Source organism: Myotis nattereri (assembly GCF_964212035.1).
Source record: "Myotis nattereri genome assembly, chromosome: 2".
Classification (NCBI taxonomy): Eukaryota; Metazoa; Chordata; class Mammalia; order Chiroptera; family Vespertilionidae; genus Myotis; species Myotis nattereri.
The window spans coordinates 88,692,515-88,712,755 of record NC_138076.1 but is presented as its reverse complement, the minus strand read 5'-3'; the positions used below and the strand labels follow the sequence as shown (position 1 = coordinate 88,712,755).

The following is a 20,241-nucleotide window of genomic DNA, read 5'->3' as shown; positions in this document are numbered from 1 at the left end:
TTGGTCTGAACTGTGGCTTGGTAATACAGTTTGATATCTGGTATTGGGATCTCTCCAACTTTGTTCTTCTTTCTCAGGATTGCTGTGGCTATTCAGGGTCTTTTTTTATTCCAGATGAATTTTTGGAGAGTTTGTTCTAGATCTTTGAAATATGCTGTTGGTATTTTAATGGGGATTGCATTGACTCTGTAGATTGCTTTGGGTGGTATGGACGTTTTAATGATGTTGATTCTACCAATCCATGAACATGGTATGTTCTTCCATTTGTTTGTGTCTTCCTCTATCTCTTTTTTCAATGTCCTGTAGTTTTCTGAGTACAGGTCTTTTACCTCCTTAGTTAAATTTATTCCTAGGTATCTTAATTTTTTTTGGTGCAATGGTAAATGGGATTTTTAAAAATTTTTCTCTTTCTGTGAGTTCATTATTGGTATATAATAAGGCCCTAGATTTCTGGGTGTTAATTTTGTATCCTGCTACATTGCCGAATTTATTTATTAGGTCTAGTAGTTTTTTGATGGAGTCTTTGGGGTTTTCTATGTACAGTATCATGTCATCTGCAAATAAGGACAGTTTTACTTCTTCTTTTCCAATTTGGATGCCTTTTATTTCTTCTTCATGTCTGATTGGTACGGCTAGCACTTCCAGACTATATCAAACAGGAGTGGTGAAAGTGGGCATCCCTGTCTTGTTCCTGTTCTTAGGGGAAATGAGTTTAGTCTTTGCCCATTGAGTATGATATTGGCTGTAGGTTTGTCATATAGTCTTTTATTATGTTGATGTATGATCCCTCTATTCCCACTTTGCTGAGAGTTTTTATCAAGAAAGGGTGTTGAATTTTGTCAAATGCTTTTTCTGCATCAATTGATATGATTATGTGATTTTTGTCTCCCAATTTGTTTATGTTATGTATCACATTTATTGATTTGCGGATGTTGTACCAGCCTTGCATCCCTGGAATAAATCCCACTTTGTCATGGTGTATGATCTTTCTAATGTAATGCTGGATCCGATTTGCTAGAATTTTGTTGAGGATTTTAGCATCTGTATTCATCAAGGATATTGGCCTGTGTTTCTCTTTTTTTATGGTGTCTTTACCTGGTTTTGGTATTAGGGTGATGCTGGCTTCATGGAAAGAGCTTGGAAGTGTGCCTTCCTCTTGAATTTTTTGGAATAGTCTGAGGAGGATAGGTTTTAGTTCTTCTTTGAATGCTTGGTAGAACTCCCCTGTAAAGCCATCCGGACCAGGGCTTTTGTTGGCTGGAAGATTTATGATCACTGCTTCAATTTCTTTCGTAGTTATCGTACTATTCAGCTTTTTCAATTCTTCCTGATTGAGTTTTGGGAGCTTGTGTTTTTCTAAGAATATGTCCATTTCACCCGGGTTGCCCATTTTGTTGGAATAGAGTTGTTCATAGTATTTTTTCACAATCCTTTGTATTTCTGTGGGATCGGTTGTTACTTTACCTCTTTCATTTCTGATTTTTGCTTCTTGGTGAGCCTGGCTAGAGGTTCATCAATCTTGTTTATCCTTTCAAAGAACCAGCTCTTGGTTTTGTTGATCTTTTTTGTTTGTTTGTTTGTTTTTGGTCTCTATGTCATTTATTTCTGCTCTGATCTTTATTATTCCCTTCCTTCTGCTTACAATGGGCTTTTCTTGCTGCTGTCTTTCTAATTCTTTGAGTTGTAGGGTTAGATAATTTATTACCATATTTTATTGTTTTTTGAGATAGGCCTATAGAGCTATGAACTTCCCTCTCAAGACTGCTCTTTCACTCTATTCCATAGATTTTGGATTGTTGTGTTTTCATTGTTGTTTGTTGCCAGAATGCTTTTTATTTCTTCTTTGATCTCTTTGGTAACCCAATCATTGTTTAATAGCATGCTATTTAGCCTTCAGATGTTGATTTCTAATTTTATGCCATTGTGATCTGAGAAGATGCTTGATATGATTATCTTCTTGAATTTGAAGAGACTTTACCTGTGCCCCAATATGTGGTCTATCTTTGAAAATAGCCTTAAGTCTTATGTGCTCAAATGGGAACTTCCATTGGTGAAAAAGGAAGAAGGCTGTGAAAAACACTTTTTCCTGTAGGAAACTAGATGATGTTCAGAGGAAATGCTTATATTTTGTCATCTGTTAGAGTTCTGAGAATTTGATTTCTTGAATTGCATATAACAGTTTTCTGGGATATATAATGTTTATATACTTGTAACTTGTTTAAATAATTTTTTCCATTTACACAGCATGTATCACATGAACTATATATTTGCATGTTGTATCCCATAATTTACTTAGGTATTCCACTTACACTTGAATTCTAGGTTTCCCCTTACTAGGAACTAGCTTTTTATTAAACCGTAAGTTCCTCAGAAGCAGGGGTCATGATTGTATTGTTCTTTATGCTTTTCCCCAGCATTCTTGGTATTTGGGGTCATCGTCAGCAAAAGAATTAATGTGCTTTTATTTTGTTTGCATTATCATACATTTGTTATGTACATTTGATTAGGTAGTACTCTTTATCATTTTGTGGTAGAGAGTCAAATAGTAAGAGTAAGAAGTTGATAGAATCATGATACTCAGTATGATTTCCTTCTTTTTTAAAAATTGTTGACACTATTACAGGTGTTCCCATATTCCCGCCCCCTTTGCCTGCCTCCACACAGCCCCCACCCCCTATTATCTCTGGCCATCACCACACTTTTGTCGTGTCTATGGGTTATGCCTATATGTTCTTTAGCTAATCCCTTCACCTTCCTTCATACAGTCCCCTCTCCACCTCCTCTCTGACAGTTGTCGATCTGTTTCCTGTATCCATGCAGTATGATTTTCTAAACACTGCCACTGCCCCCAGGAAAATGGAGTAATTAAACATCTCACCACAATAATTTACTTATAATGATGATGGTGGTAATTTTGAGTTAATTAGAAAATTTTGGTGGTATGGTATTTATGCTTACATTTACACTGTGCTGCCTTACTAAAGATATGCTATATGCCCAAGCTCAAGACTGTGATCTGTTGTTCTGTACATAGCACATCCTGGGTTTTAATACCTCCACAGAACTTCTTGGAGAACCTTGTCTGAATTCTGAGGATCCCTTGTTCATGTCATCACTTGCCAGGCTGAGCATAGTCTAATGAAGACATATTTTGTACCTTAGCAGTCTCACACAGTGCCTTGTGCTCACACAGTCCTGTGAGCTCCCTGAGGACCTGGCCTGCCTCACAGTGGCTTTTGGAAGAATGAAGGAATGAATAACATTTGTGAGGCTTAACCAGGCAAATTTAGACAGAGGCGCATTTGGGGGTGTTTTTTGGGAAGTGCTTTTTATATTTGAAGCATTTTTAAAACACTTGCTGGTATACATTTATGAGACTAGATAAAATCAGACAGAAATAATGTTGGAGAAGGTTAGCCATTGGAAAGGCCAGGACTGATGTTTCTGTAAGAAGAATCAGAGAGGTGGGAGTTGAATCCTGGCTATGCCACTTACTTCCCTGTGTCCTTGGGAAGTCATTTCACCTTTGAGTCTCATTCTTCATCTGCTGCTAAGAATGGGTTATGGTCTCTTCCTTATAAGAGTATTGTGAAGATTAAATGAAATAGTGTATGTGAAACTACCTAACACAGTGTCTACAACAAAGCAGGTTCTTTTTTTAAAGAAAATTTTTAATTGATTTTAGAGAGAAAGGGAGAGGGGGAGAGAGAGAGAGAGAAAGGTCAATGATGAGAGAGAATCATTGATTGGCTGCTTCCCACATGCCTCCTACTGGGGATCAAGCCTCAAACCAGGCATGTGCCCTAACTGAGAATCGAACCATGACCTCCTGGTTCATAGGTTGATGCTCAACCACTGAGCCACACAGCAGGGCAACAAAGCAGGTTCTTGATCATTGTTAGTTTCTTCCTTCCTGCTCTTTATTTGCTTGTGTTGCTAGGAGTAATTACTTGCTTGACCAACATTATTGCTTTTGTTCTTAGGCTTTCAAAAATCCCCCATAGCTTCTTCATTTCACCTTAAACTTAAAATTATAGATTTTTACAGAAGATAATTTTTAGAAACCCAGGCTCAAAAAGATAAGTCGCATGCCATTCTGATTGATTACAAGTAATTAAAAGTAAATCTAGAGCTTAAACACAGGACTCATTCCTTTCCACCATGCTACTGGTGATGCTTTCTGCTTTTATGATGGGTGCAGACGTGGTGTAGGTGGAGGACTTGGTTTTTATATTGACTCTTAAATTACAAGTCTTTGGAGAAGTATCTTGTAAAATAAAGCTTCGAGTAATTTAGCAATGTGGGTAAACTCAGTTCATATAATAAGCCATCATTATGAAAGTTAGCTTGAGTTTTCTGTAGATTGCCACACCCTTGGGGCAGAGTTGCCCTGTAACTAATTAATAATTTCAGAATAATTATACTGCTGTCAGGACATTATATAATTTTGAGTGGTAATAAAACTTTGTATTGTAATTTTAAAGATGGCGAATCATATATTTTGGCTAATTAATTTCCCCCTTCCTCCCTATTTATTTATTTAAAATTAAATTCTATATTACATTAAATATTAAATTTTGAAGACTAACTTTTTAAAAAGAATATGTTTTTATTGATTTCAGAGAGAGGACGGGAAAGGGAGAGAGAAATAGAAACATCAATGATGAGAGAGAATCATTGATCGGCTGCCTCCTGCACACCCCCTACTGAGGATCGAGCCCACAACCAGGGCATATGCTCTGACCAGGAATCCAACAGCGATCTCCTGAGTCATAGGTTGACGCTCAACCACTGAGCCACACTGGTTAGGCTTGAAGCCTAACTTTGATATGGTTTATATTCTAGGAAAATTTGCTTCTGGATTTTCTTGGAATTTTTCTACTTTATAGACATCTACACTGTTTTACTTCTTGATACTCCTTGTCTGTTTTGTATGAGGCACAAAGTCCATGGTGGAGGGCATCTTTTTGTTACTTCTAAAAGCATTTAAGACAATCTTCTTATACAATGAACACTTATAATAAATGTAGAACAAAGAAAAGAACAACAGTCTAGTAGAAAAAAAAGGGACTTCATGTAGAAGGATGGTATGCGGGCCCTTAAGCATCTGAGACTGAGAGGTGAAGAGTACACATGCTGGCTCTGGACTGCATGGCTCAGGGCCTCACTCTGCCACTTGCTAGTTTGAGCACATTCTTAATATCTCTTTGCCTTGGTTTCCTTGTCTCTGAAGTAAGGATTAAATGAATTAATAAATGTAAACTATTTAGAACAGTGCTTGGTGCAGAGTACTCAGGAAATGTCATTTGTTATTGTTGCTATAATTGTGATTATTTCTAAAAATGATGCCCTACTTCACTCATCATAAGAGGAATTCAAGTTTAAACAAAACTGAGACATCATGATAATACACTGTGTAGTAAGGGTGTGGTAAACAGTTGCTGCCATACATTGATGGTTATCTTATATATTGGTACTACTTCAGTAGAGGACCATTTGAAATAGCTATTAAAGGCAAACTGGCTGTTGAATTTTGAACTGGCAAGTACATTTTTAGGAGACTGTCTTAGGAATTTATGTATAAAAAGACATGTATATTCAATAATATGTGCAAACAATAATTGCAGTATTGTTCATGTTAGCAAAGGCTGAAAGTGACTTAAATGTCTCAGTGGAAACAGGTAAATTGTTATCCTCTATAGTACCATCAAAAAGTGAAGTAACTCTACAGAATGATCTGTAAGATGTGCTGTTAAGTAGGGTGGGAAAGCTTCCACACATACTTACATATAATGCTCATGTAAGTATACACTATCTTTGGAGTGAATTAAAACAGCTACTAACAGTGATTGCCTTTGAAGAGACGGTCTAGAAGGGGAGGATAGGGAGATTTACTTTCCTATACTGTTTTGTACTATTTGAAACAAAATTTTTTAACATATTTATATATTAGTTTTTACCCTTTCCCACACCCTTTACCTTTTCCCGCCAACATACACACATATGCAAGTGTGTGCGCACACACATACACACCCTTGGGTGCACAATTTTCAGAATATTCAAATGTCATTCCAGGAGTCTGGTTGTGCAATGACAGGTAATAGTGTTTAAAGCTTATTGACTATGTGGTGTGATACTTGGGGCATAACTGGAACCCGATCCTTGTCATCCAAATTGATGCTGATGGAAAATATCACTCTGGATCGTGGAAACTGAGGCCTTGGCTAAGCGTGCTCAAGCTCTGAGGCTCGCTTTATAGGTGCTGTCATAGGTGCTGGAGCCAGAAAAGGACCTTGGTCTTGGGCCTGCCTCTCTTGGCTATATTTAGAGGTCTGAGAACAGAGTGAGTAGGAAACTGTGGTTGTATTTATCAACTGTTTGGTTCTATTTCAGTTTCCAGAGGTGAGAGCCAAAATGGAAATTCACTTGGTATGATAGGGTTTTGTGCTCGTGCAGCCCCCTGGAATTTGTAGAATTACTTTTTAACCCTAGAAGAATTGGAGCCATGACCAGGATTCTTTGTGTAAAACTCCTTAAAAAGATCAACTTTAGTTTTATACATCTCTCTACTTTTTATTGGGATTGGGTATTTTTAAGCTAATTGCTATTTGTATAAAGGCTATAGTCATCACCTCTAGCACCAGATTTAGGGCAAATTGTCTTGTCTGTGTTCAAATAATGTTTCTCAATGTGAAATGAAATATGGTCTATATATAATGTAGGAAATGTGGTCATGTAAATTAGGATCAGAACATAATGCTTTATTTTATGGTTTCATCCAGTAAATGTTAAACTAGTGTTTCTTAATATTTTTGCCACTCTAAACCATATGAGGGATGTCCCATTCCCTTTATTAACAGTGGCTAGATGTGGCAGTGATATTCCACACGGGGTGGGGTCTTTTAGTGCATTCTGGCAGAGGTAGTGGGAGAGTGAGGAGGTAGAGATAATGATTCTCATTTTCATAACACGCACACACACACACAAACACAATCACACACTCACCATGACACTCATCCTCCTGGAGAAAATATACCCGATGAGAAACCCTGGTTTCATCCAGTTTGCATGTCTTCCCTCCATTATTGCTGTCAGCTTGCATGTAAGCATGTATGTAACAGATTAGCACTGACTTATATAAGTCAACTGGTTCTAGCAAGTTTCCCTCCCATCATAGGAAAAGGCCCAGGTCTGAAGGTGCAGGAAGGGTTACACACGTTGCTGGGGTAAGCGAGCAGTCTGTTTAACCAAAGGTAGGGGGACAGTTCATTCTGGAATTAGCTTTTGTTTTATTTTATTAACAGTGTCTTTTAACAATTAGTTTAGTGGTTGTTTAATTTTTTTTCTTGGATTCCTTTTTGTTTGTTACAGCAGAGATGCCAGCATATTTATAGGAATTGCTTGAAGCCAGAGTCATGGTGGATGTAGGAAAGTGGCCAATCTTCACTCTGCTCTCACCTCAAGAAATTGCATCTATTCGGAAAGCCTGTGTCTTTGGCACCTCAGCCAATGAAGCACTGTACGTTACTGAAGATGATGAGGTAAGAAAGAATCTCTTAAAATCCAGAGTTTAATTTTAGGGCTTATTTTGAGATTGAGCTTTAAAGTTGGAGAAAGGTCAGGGATAAGAGAACCTGAAATTCAAGAAGACTGTATCTTTGATATAATTTGCCTTTTCTTTCAGTTTCTTGATTTAATACCACTCCACCCCTACTACTCTTTGGTTTTCATAGTATAGCCAATATCGTAAACATCAGCAGAGGTTGACTTTTTCTTAATAACTTTTTTAGTCTCTTCCCACCCACCGAGCTGTCAAACTAAACTTGAGTGTGTCTCATTTTCAGGGTAAAGAAGGGAGCCTTTGTGTAACGTTAGGCCAAACATCTCAAACAGAACTATTTGTTTTCCAGGTCTTTGTATTTGGACTGAACTATAGTAACTGTCTAGGAACTGGAGATAACCAGAGTACACTTACACCCAAAAAGCTAGAAGCCTTATGTGGAAAGAAGATTAAAAGCCTTAGTTATGGCAGTGGACCACATGTTCTTCTCAGCACTGAAGGTAAAGAGGGAATAAGTCCAGCTTTTCAGTTTGTGGAAAATGGAGCAGTTAATTCTAAGCTAAAAGGAGGTAGGGCTGGGTCAAATAATTAATTTCTCATGGTTTGTTCATTACTTTCTGAGTGGTAAAAATTAAACACTTCAGGCTAACTGGAACAGCCATCGGATGACTTGCAAATTAAGCAAACTTCTGAGGTTTTAGGCTACTTATGTACAGTTGTGAGAGATTAGTTATAGCAAGGAAGTGGTCCTTGCAGCCTAATTTTTCAATAGATTTGTGGTAACAAGGCAACTTTAAGGTTTTACTTGGTACATTTTTGTAAATAAAGATAAAACTGGTTTTCCTTTCTTTGTGTAATTCCTGAACCTTGAATTCAATAAATCTTAGTTTATTCCCTGGCATTCCTGTGGGTGCCTTATGGAAAAAATGTGAGATAGAGTCCTCTCCCTTTCTCTCTGCCTCTCCAAGATCACTAAAGAAGGAGACTGTTATTTGTCTTTGGTCATTTATCTCTATTGTGGGCAACCAGAACTCTGAAAATCTGTTATTTATAATTTAAGTTCTTCCTTTTATATTTTAGGCACACTAGCGTGCGTTCTCTCTCCCCCTGCCCCCATCTCTCTCCCCATCTCTCTCCCCATCTCTCCATCTGTAGCAGAGGTCCTTAGGTTTTTGTTGGGTTATCCTATTGGGTGGCATTTGGGAGACAGTTTACTCCTTGCCTTTTTGTCTCCAGACTAGGAGCTTCCTTGGATGTTGCCATAGGTCTTCTTGGTATTGAGCTTTTTAATTGCTTTTAACTTATATCTGAGTCCACTCCAGCTTGTCTGTGTCTTTCTCAAGCTGTGAGATCCAGATCTGAGCATGATTGTTTAGTAAGAGTATAATGTGTTGAGCATAATGAGGTGATTGTCTCACTTCCGTGTTATGTAATCTTGCCTTTCTAGAATTACACTGGCTCTTTCAAGCAGTTACAACTTTGCTGACTGGTTCAGCCTGTCATCCATTGTGACCTAATGTTTTATTTTTTTCCGAATGCATATCAGTTTTAACTAGTGATTGATTTTTCACCGTAAATTCCTGAGCCAATTATTTAGAGCAAATATACTAAAACATGTACATTCATATTTTTTGTTTTTTTTTTCAAAGTGGTGACCTTAGGAAATTATAACTCTTCTTTTGAATTATTTTTAGCATCCAGATCATACAGTTTTAACTATCTTGAATGTTACAGTTGAGATGTAAATATCAATAAACAGGCCTGGCTGGTGTGGCTCAGTGGTTGAGCATTGACCTAGGAGTAAGGAGGTCACGGGTTTGGTTCCCAGTCAGGCCATATATCTGGGTTGTGGGCTTGATCCCCAGTGTGGGTCATGCAGGAGGCAGCCGATCAATGATTTTCTGTCATCATTGATGTTTCTATCTCTCTCCCTCTCCCTTCCTCTCTGAAATCAATAAAAATATTAAAAAATAAACAATAAACGTAAATATAAATATCTGATTTTCTCATGGGCATGTTTTTCATTTTGTTTTTAATTTCGTTTTGATCATTATAATACATTTTACACAATATACAGTAAACATGCGTGTATTATGTATCTCTATGAATATATATATTTGTGTGTACTGTATGTTGACAATCATATAGTTTTAAAAGAATTTAACAAAAACAATAAAACAATTTAACACTCGAAATCCTCAAATAGTTTATGGCTTTTCGTAAAAAGCAGGATCTTTGTCCTATCCGTCTTCACTCTTAGAAACTGCTCTTCAGAAGGAACCACTTCTAACTCTCAGATGTTTCTTTTGATATTTAACTCAAATTTTTAAATTGACATGCTTATACTGCTATTTCCAAATTTCTCATTTTAGATATTATCATTTGACATTTATAATGGCAGATAGAATTTAGCTCTCTTTCCCTTCCCTCTCTTCCCTCTGCTTATCATTTCAATATAGTGATATCATCACCATTTTGGTGAAATCGGTGTTCAATGTTTACTTAGAACTCTATAAGCATTATTTATATCTGAGCCCACATCGTTTCTTATACACTGTTTGTTTTCCTGGAGTTCTTTTATACTTATCATTAACATATTCCAAAGCTCTTCTACGGAGCAGTCTTGCTTTACAGTACATCTGAGCATATCAGGTCATTTCTGGAGCCCTCTGTCCCCCTGCTGCAGCCTGGTCTGTCACTCTAGACCCAGCCGTGGGCAAACTACGGCCCGTGGGCCAAATCCGGCCGTTTGAAATGAATAAAACTAAAAAAAAAAAAAGACCATACCCTTTTATGTAATGATGTTTACTTTGAATTTATATTAGTTCACACAAACACTCCATCCATGCTTTTGTTCCGGCCCTCCGGTCCAGTTTAAGAACCCATTGTGGCCCTCGAGTCAAAAAGTTTGCCCACCCCTGCTAGACCAGTGGTTCTCAACCTTCCTAATGCCGCTACCCTTTAATACAGTTCCTCATGTTGTGGTGACCCCCAACCATAAAATTATTTTTGTTGCTACTTCATAACTGTAATTTTGCCACTGTTATGAATCGTAATGTAAATATCTGATATGCAGGATGTATTTTCTTTGTTACAGATTGAACATAATTAAAGCATAGTGATTAATCACAAAAACAATATGTAATTATATATGTGTTTTCCGATGGTCTTAGGCGACCCCTGTGAAAGGGTCGTTCGACCCCCAAAGGGGTCGCGACCCACAGGTTGAGATTCGCTGCTCTAGACCTTCTGCACAGCTGTCAGCCTAGAACTTCATTTCACCACTATCCCTGGAAGTCTCCTCACCTTTGTCCTCTCTGAATCTCCTATTGTTTGTGTCCTATAATCCTCCTTGGATTATACTCCCATTTGGGTAAAACACGTTCTCTAGTAGTTTACCAAGGAAAGGGTGTGAGAGAAGTCTTTGAGACCCTGTCTTAAAAGGTCTTTATTTTACGCTTGCAATTGAGCAATGGTTTTGGGGGATCTTAGAATTCCTAATTGGAAATCATGTTTTACAGAATTTAAAAAATTTTATCTTTATTGTTGAAAGTATTACAAGTGTCCCCTTTTTCTCCCCTCTAACTCTAGCCCACATCTGCCCCCCCCACCCCAGGCCTTCACCACACTATTGTCTGTGTCCATGGGTTATGCATATATGCATATAAATTCTTTGGTTAATCTCCTCCCACACACCACACATTCCCCCCCCCCCCCCCCCCCCCCCGCCTTCCCTCTGAGATTCAACAGTTTGTTCTATGTTTCTGTGTCTCTGGATCTATTTTGTTTCTCAGTTTATTTTGTTCTTTAGATTCCACATATGAGTGAGATCATGTAATACTTGTTTTTCTCTGACTGGCTTATTTTGCTTAGCATATTACACTCCAGGTCCCTCCATGCTGTCTCAAAGGATAAGAGATCTTTTTTTTTTTACTGCTGCATAGTAGTACTCCATGGTGTAAATGTGCCACAGCTTTTTTTTTTTTTTTTTAATCTACTCATCTGATGGGCACTTGGGCTGATGAAAATTGCACTACTAGGGACATGCAGGTGAATGCATTCTTCCTGATTGGTGTTTTGGGTTTCTTAGGATATATTCCTATAAGTGGGATCACAGTTAATATTTGACAAAGGAGGCAAGAGCATACAATGAAGTAAAGATGGTCTCTTCAATAGTGTTGAGAAAATTGGACAGGTATATGCAAAAAAATGAAACTAGACCACCAAATTACATCATACACAAGAATAAACTCAAAATGGATAAAAAACTTAAGTGTAAGTTATGAAACCATAAAATCCTAGAAGAAACCATAGGCAGCAAAATCTCTACATATCTCAGACCAATATGTTTGCTGATATATCTCCTAGGGCAAGGGAAACAAAAGAGAAAATAAACAAATGGGACTACATCAAAGTAAAAAGCTTCTGCACAGCAAAAGAAACCATCAATAAAACGAAAAGGAAACCCTCTGTATAGGAGAACATATTTGCCAATGATACATCTGATAAGGGGTTATTATCCAAAATATATAAGGAACTCATACAATTTAACAAAGGGAAGGTAGTCCAATTTAAATATGAGCAAAGGACCTAAATAGACACTTCTCTAAAGTAGACATACAGAAGGCCAAGAGACATATGAAATAATGCTCAAAGTCACTGATCATCAGAGAGATGCAAATTAAAATGACAATGAGGTATCACCTCATGCCTGCCGGAATGGCTTCCATCAACAAATTAACAAATGAGAAGTGCTGGAGAGGATATGGAGAAAAGGGAACCCTAGTACATTGCTGGTGGACATGCAGGCTGGTGCAGCCATTATGGAAAACAGTATGGCATTTCCTCAAAAGATTAAATATGGAACTGACATTTGTTTCAGAATTTTGAAGTCATTTTACCTTTCAAGTTTCAAGGGTTGCTCTTGAGAATCTGATGCCATTCTGACTTTTGCTCTTTTGCTAAGACTTTTTTTCCTCTTTGGAAGCCATAAGGATCTTTTCTTTATTCCAAGTGTTCTGAAATAACCATGGTTATATATTCTGGTAGGGGTAGTTTTTAATTAATGGCATTGATTATTCTACTGGTCCTTCAATCTGGAAATTCTTTCATTTCTAGAAAAATTTCTTGTAATATTTCATGGACAATTCCCTTTGTTTTCTCTGTTCTTTTCTTTCTGGAATTTTTCTTAGAAAGATGTTAGAGATTCTAGATCTTTCAGGGAAATTTCTTCAACTTACCTTACAAATTCTAACATTGTCAAATTTTAATATTTCTGCTATTAGATTTCCAAGTTCTCTTTCTTGTTCTGTAAATGTTCTTTTCCAGAGCTTCCTGTTCTTGTTTTATGAATTCAGTATCTTTTCCTTGAGACTATACTAACTATACATTATTTTAAAATTATTTTCTGTTCTCTGCATTGTTTTATTATTATTATTATTATTATTATTATTATTATCATCATCATCATCTCCCTAGTTTCTTGTTTTTATTTGTTTTGGTCTCTGACTTTTAAAAAATGTTTAGTTAATTTATTTAAAAATGTTTTTATTGATTTCAGAGAGAGAAAGGAAGAGGGAGAGAGAGATAGAAACATCAGTGATGAGAGAGAATTATTGATCGGCTGCCTCCTGCATGCCCCACACTGGGGATTGAGCCAACAGACTGGGCATGTGTCCTGACCAGAATCGAACTGTGACCTCCTGGTTATAGGTCAACACTCAACCACTTAGCCACACCGGCTGGGCTGGTCTCTGACTTTTAAGTTGGAGGCTTTCTTGAAAAGTTTAATGATCTGTCCTGTCCAGATGGCTCAGTTGGTTGGAGCATCTCACCTACACCAAAAGGTTGCGGATTCAGTTCCCAGTCAGGGCACATTCCTAGGTTGTGGTTCCATCCCTGGTCTGGGCGCCTCCAGGAAGTAATCAATCGATGCTGCTTTCAGAGCCTCTCTAGATTATTTTTCCAGCGCCCTCATTCTAATTTTCTTTGTTGTGTTATGTGGGGAAGGGAAGGTAGCAGGTTTGGGCAAAGGGTAAAGTTGGGTTACTATAAGAAATTCACATTAAGTAAAATACTGTAAGTCTCTTGTCTTTTTCCAGGGTTGAGGAGGGGTAGTTGCCTGACCCCATAGGAAGAGGAGGAGATTTAGGGACTAACTGCTGCGGTTTTCAGTTGACCCTGCCGTTGTATCTCCTGTGGTCCCTGGGCCTTTGTGAGATTTGGTGCTGGAATTGGCTGCTCCTTTTGCTGCTATAGGTGTCACCTGCTCTGATCTGCTTTGCTTCTTATTACATCCATCTGCTTTCCAGTTCCCAAAATTTTGTTGACATGTCTCCTGTTGTATTTTCTTCTTTGTTGTTCTTTTCCTTGAGTGTTTATGCCTTCCTCTGACCCCTTACTGTCATTTCAGTAGGATTTGGGGAGTGAATGAAGATAAAAACTTGTTTTCAGTTTTTATTTGCCTATGTGGTATTTCTGAAGGGCATTTTAGGAATATTTCAAATAATGATATGTTATTAAATTGAACATATAGCCCCACCTGGTGACAGTTCTGAACATAAGTATTCATTTAGTATCATTACTTCACATATAAACCTAGGGCTTATGGATTTCTCTTTGTCTTCTGAAACAATATTAAATTAGGTTACTTATAAAATTACTAGAGGCCTGGTGTATGAAATTCATGCACTCAGGGGTGTGGGTGTCCCTCAACCCAGCCTGCGCCCTTTTGCAGTCCAGGAGCCCTCAAGGGATGTCTGACTGATGGCTTAGGCCCTCTCACCCCAGGGAGTGGGCTTAAGCCATCAGTCGGACATCCTTAGCGCTGCCGCAGAGATGGGAGAGGCTCCTGCTACCACCGCTGCGCTTGCCAGCCGTGAGCCTGGCTTCTGGATGAGCGGTGCTCCCCCTGTGGGAGCGCACTGATCACCAGGGGGCAGCTCCTGCATTGAGTGTCTGCCCCCTGGTGGTTAGTGCACGTCATAGTCACCAGTCGTTCTGCCATTTGGTTGATTTGCATATTAACCTTTTATTATATAGGATTTCTTCTGGTCACTTCTTCAACCCAGTGTCCAGTCTGTGAAGGCTATACTGAGTTTCCTTGAAAGTCAGAGATTTGTGGGATGCTTCTTGGTCTCCCTCTACACTCTCCCTTACCCACTCCCCACTCTTCCTTCTAGTTTGGTATTGTTTCACTGGCACATCCTTGGGTAAATTTGCTTGTCTCTTAATCCTCAAGAGATCCTGAAGCTTCATCCTTGGTCTGTTAGAGGCAGCATGGCAAGTGGACAGTGGCATCCAGTTGGATTGATTGGGTTGCTTTGAATATTTCCTAGGAATTTTTACTAAGAGCTATCCCATGAAGGAATTAAATTTTCCTATGCTTCATCAAGTAAAAAAAGAAGAAGATGTATGTATACTATTTTAAAGAGTAAAATAATAACAAGAAAGTAATTGCCAAGGGCAAATCTGGAGAGTACTTATAGTAGCACTGTCAGCGTCTGGGAAGTAAGACCTTAATCCTGAGGGACACATGGATGACACAGCACAGCTTTCACTAGGTCTCTGTCATGTACTGCCAGACCTTCAGGATTCTGGTGGGCCTCTTTTCTTAGGGAAAATATATAAAAAGATCTTTACTGGGATATATTATAACCTCTGCACTGTAGCTGGTCTGTTGGCCACAACTGATTCTCATCACCTTTTTCCTCGAACCTCTTCTAGATTTTTTTCACACTTGGCTAGCACCTGGCTTGGGTGGCTCTCCTGATTGTGAGACCCAGTCTCTCATCTCTAAGGAGTCCTAGCCCTTGACCATGTTGTACTCTGGCCATGACTGCTGCACATTTCTGTTTACTGTCACTATGGGGCAGGTAAAAAAGGACTGCCAAAGGACTGCCATGTGTGACCTGGGTGCCAAGCCAGCTTGTCAACGCTATCTCAGCCAGCAGCTCTTGGATGCTGCAGTGTATGACAGGACCAGTGAGCCCTGCTGCACCGCTTTTGCTATGAAGTGAGTCTGATCAGATGTTTTGTGGGATCCTCTATCAGTGGATTACTCTGTAAGCCCTCATATAGTGGTGCTGGCTGGGGCCCTGTGTGCAGGAAATCCATATCTGGGTTAGATGTTGATTACTGTCAATGTGAATGGCTGCTCTTTCCAGGATAGAATGGGTCCATTTGGAGTCATCTTGCTATCAAATAACTAGTTGGTCTCCTGAGGGGTGGTGCTGTATCAGGAGCTCTGCAGTGGTTCTGTTACTGGCATAGTGGGCATTCAGCAATGGTAGTGGGTAGGTCAGTCTTGGTTAGTGGAGTCTGATCTTCCATTATTTGCATTTTCCTCCTTATGAATGAGGTTGAGCATCTTTTCATACAGTTAAGACCCATTTACATTTCTTTCATTGTGATCCATCAATGAAGTATATACATATATACTATAGTATAGTATACTAGAGGCCCAGTACACGAAATTCGTGCACTTGGCGGGGGGTGTCCCTCAGCCCGGCCTGTGCCCTCTTGCAGTCTGGTAGCCCTCAGGAGATATCCGACTGATGGCAGTTGGACTTCCTTAGCCCTGCCACAGAGGCAGGAGAGGCTCCCGCCACCGCTGCTGCTCTCACCAGCCATCAGCCTGGCTTCTGGCTGAGCGGTGCTCCCCCTGTGGGAGTGCATTTACTGCCAGAGGGCAGCTCCTGCATTGAGCATCTGCCCCCTGGTGGTCAGTGCGCATCATAGCGACTGGTTGTTCCATCATCTGGCTGACACCGGCTCTTTGACATCCCCTGAGTGGTCCGGGATGGCGAGAGGGCACAGGCCAGGCTGAGGGACCTCCACCGGTGCATGATTGGGGCCAGGGAGAGATGTGGCAGGTTAGCCAGCCGGGGAGGGACTGCAGGAGGGCTCTAGAGTGTGTCCAGCCCATATCGCTGAGTCCTGATTGGCTGGACCCTAGCAGCAAGCTAACCTACTGGTCAGAGTGTCTGCCCCCTGGTGGTCAGTGCACCTCATAGTGAGCAGTTGAGAGGCCTTAGCATATCATTAGCATATTACGCTTGGATTGGTTGAACAGCCGACTGGACGACCGGACACTTAGCATGTTAGGCTTTTATTATATAGGATATGTATACAAAAAGTACACCTCTTAACTCATACATAGATTGTCCTTGGTTATTGTTGTTGCCAGACAGGTGGTCCTTAAAAAGTCAGGATGTTTTATTACCATGAGAAAGACATGAGAAAAGTGTGTAACTCTGGGATATCTCCTCTTGATACTATTCATTTTTCTATAGGGGTCTTGGTTGTTTTCTTTTGTATTTTTTGAAGCTTTTTTTATATTAAAGATTATCGCTTAGTAATAGAAATTGCAAATATTTTTTTCCCAATATTACCGTTTTTCTTTGCTCATAGTGTTTATTTCCTTGTAAAGTTTTTTCAAAAATATAACTAGATTTATCACTCTTTTTATTGCATCTGGATTTTGTGTTATAGGTAAGTTTTCCCTACTCCCTGGTTATGGAGGAATTTACTAATTTTTCCCTTCTAGTTCTTGTATGGTTTTATTTTTGTACATTTAAAAATGATTTATTGGGAGGTTATGATACATGATGTAAGGAATGAGTTTAATTTTTCAGTATGACTGCCCAATTACCGTATATCAGTACAACTTGTAAAAAGTCCATTTCCCCCAACTGACATAGCTTTCTTTTCCATATACAATTGGTTTATTTCTAGACTTTGAATTCCATTTCATTGGTTGGTTTGTCCATGGCCTAGTATTAATTTTAGTTTTAGAAACTTCTTATAGCTTAATAACTGATGGAGCTAGCTACCTTCTAGGTTCTTTTTAAAACGGTGTTTTTTCTTGTTTGTTCTTTCCATTGAACTTTATAATCAATTTGTCTCACTCCAGAAAGTAACTTGAAGCATTTTACTATCATTATGTTACATTTACAAAGGAAAAATTTGTGAGACATACATCAGAGGTTCTCCAGATCTGGCTTGTACTGGAAGAGAACTTTGACTTTGTTGAGTTATAGTTCCTCTAGAGTAGATAATAAGAAACCTATGAGTGCCTGTCCTTGATTGCTTGGGGACTGTTGTCAGTGAGTCAGCAGCCTGACAATAATACTTGGATTTCTGCTGTCTCTCTTGGATTTTGTGGTTGCCAGACATAGATTGTCCTTAAAAAGTCAGGATGCTTTATTACTATGGAAAGACATGAGAAAAGTGTGTAACTCTGGGATATCTGCTCTTGATACTCATCATGCTGTTGGAGGAAATGCATGGAACAATGATACTTCCAGAGTGGGACAGATAACAGACAAGTGACCTCTATCAGAATCCCCAAAAGATAAAGTAAAAAAAAAAAATTCAGTCAGATTTTATGCCACTAGTCTGTTTGAGAGAAGCCTGTGATTTTTATGTATAGTTTATACAAAAAGTACACCTCTTAACTCTTGTAAGTAGTACACCTCTTTCCTCTATACTTCGTGAGTGAGTGACACACACACATACCCCCCGACAGTTCCATGAAACTTGGCATTTGGTAAAATGATGGTAAAGATTAGTATTGAACTTTCCTGTGTTTTCCCTTTTGCTTGGTACCTGACACAGAAACTATTGAGATGATTCAAAGTGTGTAGAAGATCAAATTTTTTAATATATAAACTGACTTCTGACCACAAAGCTGATCTTCTTTCTATGTTAGTCCTTTCTTTAACAATTTTGCATCTGTCTATCCTGTTTTCTCTTTCCCTCACTCCTCATCAGTGGTTACTTTGTAGGGAGAAGGGCAATGTGAAAAAATTAAGGTAGGAGAATGAGTTGTGCAAAATCTGGGGGAAAAGTACGGGGATGCTATTTCTTCTTGGAGCTGATTCTTTGTGTGTGGCCATCTTCTATAGATGGAGTTGTTTACGCCTGGGGCCACAATGGATATAGCCAGCTTGGGAATGGGACAACCAACCAAGGCATTGCTCCCATCCAAGTCTGTACCAATCTCTTGATCAAACAAGTGGTTGAAGTAGCTTGTGGCTCCCATCATTCAGTGGCTTTGGCAGCTGATGGAGAGGTAAGTACCTTGCTTTTATTCTTTATTTTCTAAATTGTGCTAAAATACACATAATATAAAATTTGATATCTTAACCATTTTAAGTGTACAGTTCAGTGCCATTAACTACATTTACATTGTTGTGTAACCATCACCGCCATTCACCCACAGAACTCTTTTTATCTTGCAAAACTGAAATTTTATACCTGTTAATCATTAATTCTCCATTTCCTCTTTCCTGAGCCCTTGGCAATCACTTTCTGTATCTATGAATTTAACTACTCTAGGTGCCTCCTATGAATGGAATCTATAGTATTTTTCCTTTTACGACTACCTTATTTAACATAGCAAAATGTCTTCAAGATTTATCCAGGTGGTAGCATGTGTCAGAATCTCCTTCCTTTTTAAGGCTAAATATTCCATTATATTTATATGCCACATTTTGTTTATTTGTTTATCTGTTGCTGGGTATTTGGCTTGTTTCTACCTTTTAACTATTGTGAAAGTGCCAAAAATATAACGACCACATTGTATTTGGTATAGTGTGAACATAGTAGCTCTGTGTGTGTAGCTAAACACAATGTAGGAACATACTCTTTTTCTAACACATCCTGTATTATGTGATCAGGAACACTCTTTGATGATGGTAGATTTCAGTCTTAAAGCAGTTGCGTCTCGTGCTGTTTACTAATACTACAAATTAGAGGTGTATGACAGTGTTCTGTACTTTCTTTTTTTTTGAATTACCCCATCCCTTAGGGTGTATTTTTTTTTTTTTTCAGTAAATGTAATGATGTCAGAAAATAACTTTACCAACATTCCAGTAGGAACTGTACTATTTGTTTACCCCACAAGTTCCATGTTTATCTTAAAGGTTACTCATCCTGTTGACTCTACTTTCTAATCTCATATCATTTTGTTCCTCTCCGACTCCATAATCTTAGGTCAGGCCTTGTTACTCTGATGTTTTATTCCACAGCTTTTTCATTGGTCTACCTGTCTAGTATTATTTCTCTACCTCCTGTGATTTCTAAAACACAAAGCAGGTCATATTGTTCCCTGTTTAAAGTTCTTCAATTGTGTTACAGTGATTTTACTACATAGGATGTGTTATGCATGGAGAAACCAAAGAAGCTCAGGGAGATCAAGGTTTCATAGCTGGGATGGGGTGGAGCCAGGCTAGCATCTAGGCATTATGCCCCGGAATCCACTGTTTCCTAGTCTGCTTCTTGGTTAGTAGAACTACAATCCCCATCTCTATATATAAAAGCCTAAGCAACTGAATGACCATTTGACTGGTCACTATGATGCGCACTGACCACTAGGGGGCAGACGCTCAATGCAGGAGCTGCCCCCTGGTGGTCAGTGCATTCCCACAGCAGGAGTGCCGCTCAGCTGACTGAGGGACGCCAGACGCCGGGCTCACGGGCTCACAGACGGTGAGCGCAGCTGCGGCGGCACGATCCTCTCCCGCCTCCTCAGCAGCATGCTGCCAAGTGGCAGTGGCGGTGGTGGCAGGCACCAGCAGGGCCGGGATGAGCGGGAGCGATGCAGTGTCCGGTCTCCTCCCCAGCTGCCTGCTGCTTCGCACACTACTACATTCCTCAGGGGATGTCGGACTGCCAGT

The 20,241-nt window shown here is 39.2% G+C and overlaps 1 protein-coding gene across 1 annotated transcript in view; it reads left to right on the top strand.

The window, feature by feature from the left end:
• RCBTB1 (RCC1 and BTB domain containing protein 1) overlaps window positions 1-20,241 on the top strand; it is a 68,428-nt gene that overhangs the window by 12,936 nt on the left and 35,251 nt on the right. Inside the window, exons 2-4 of the mRNA XM_081082790.1 lie at window positions 7,375-7,541; window positions 7,911-8,061; window positions 18,469-18,635. Coding sequence (XP_080938916.1) covers window positions 7,416-7,541; window positions 7,911-8,061; window positions 18,469-18,635 — 444 coding nt within the window. The 5' untranslated portion in view covers window positions 7,375-7,415. The remainder of the gene's footprint in view (window positions 1-7,374; window positions 7,542-7,910; window positions 8,062-18,468; window positions 18,636-20,241) is intronic.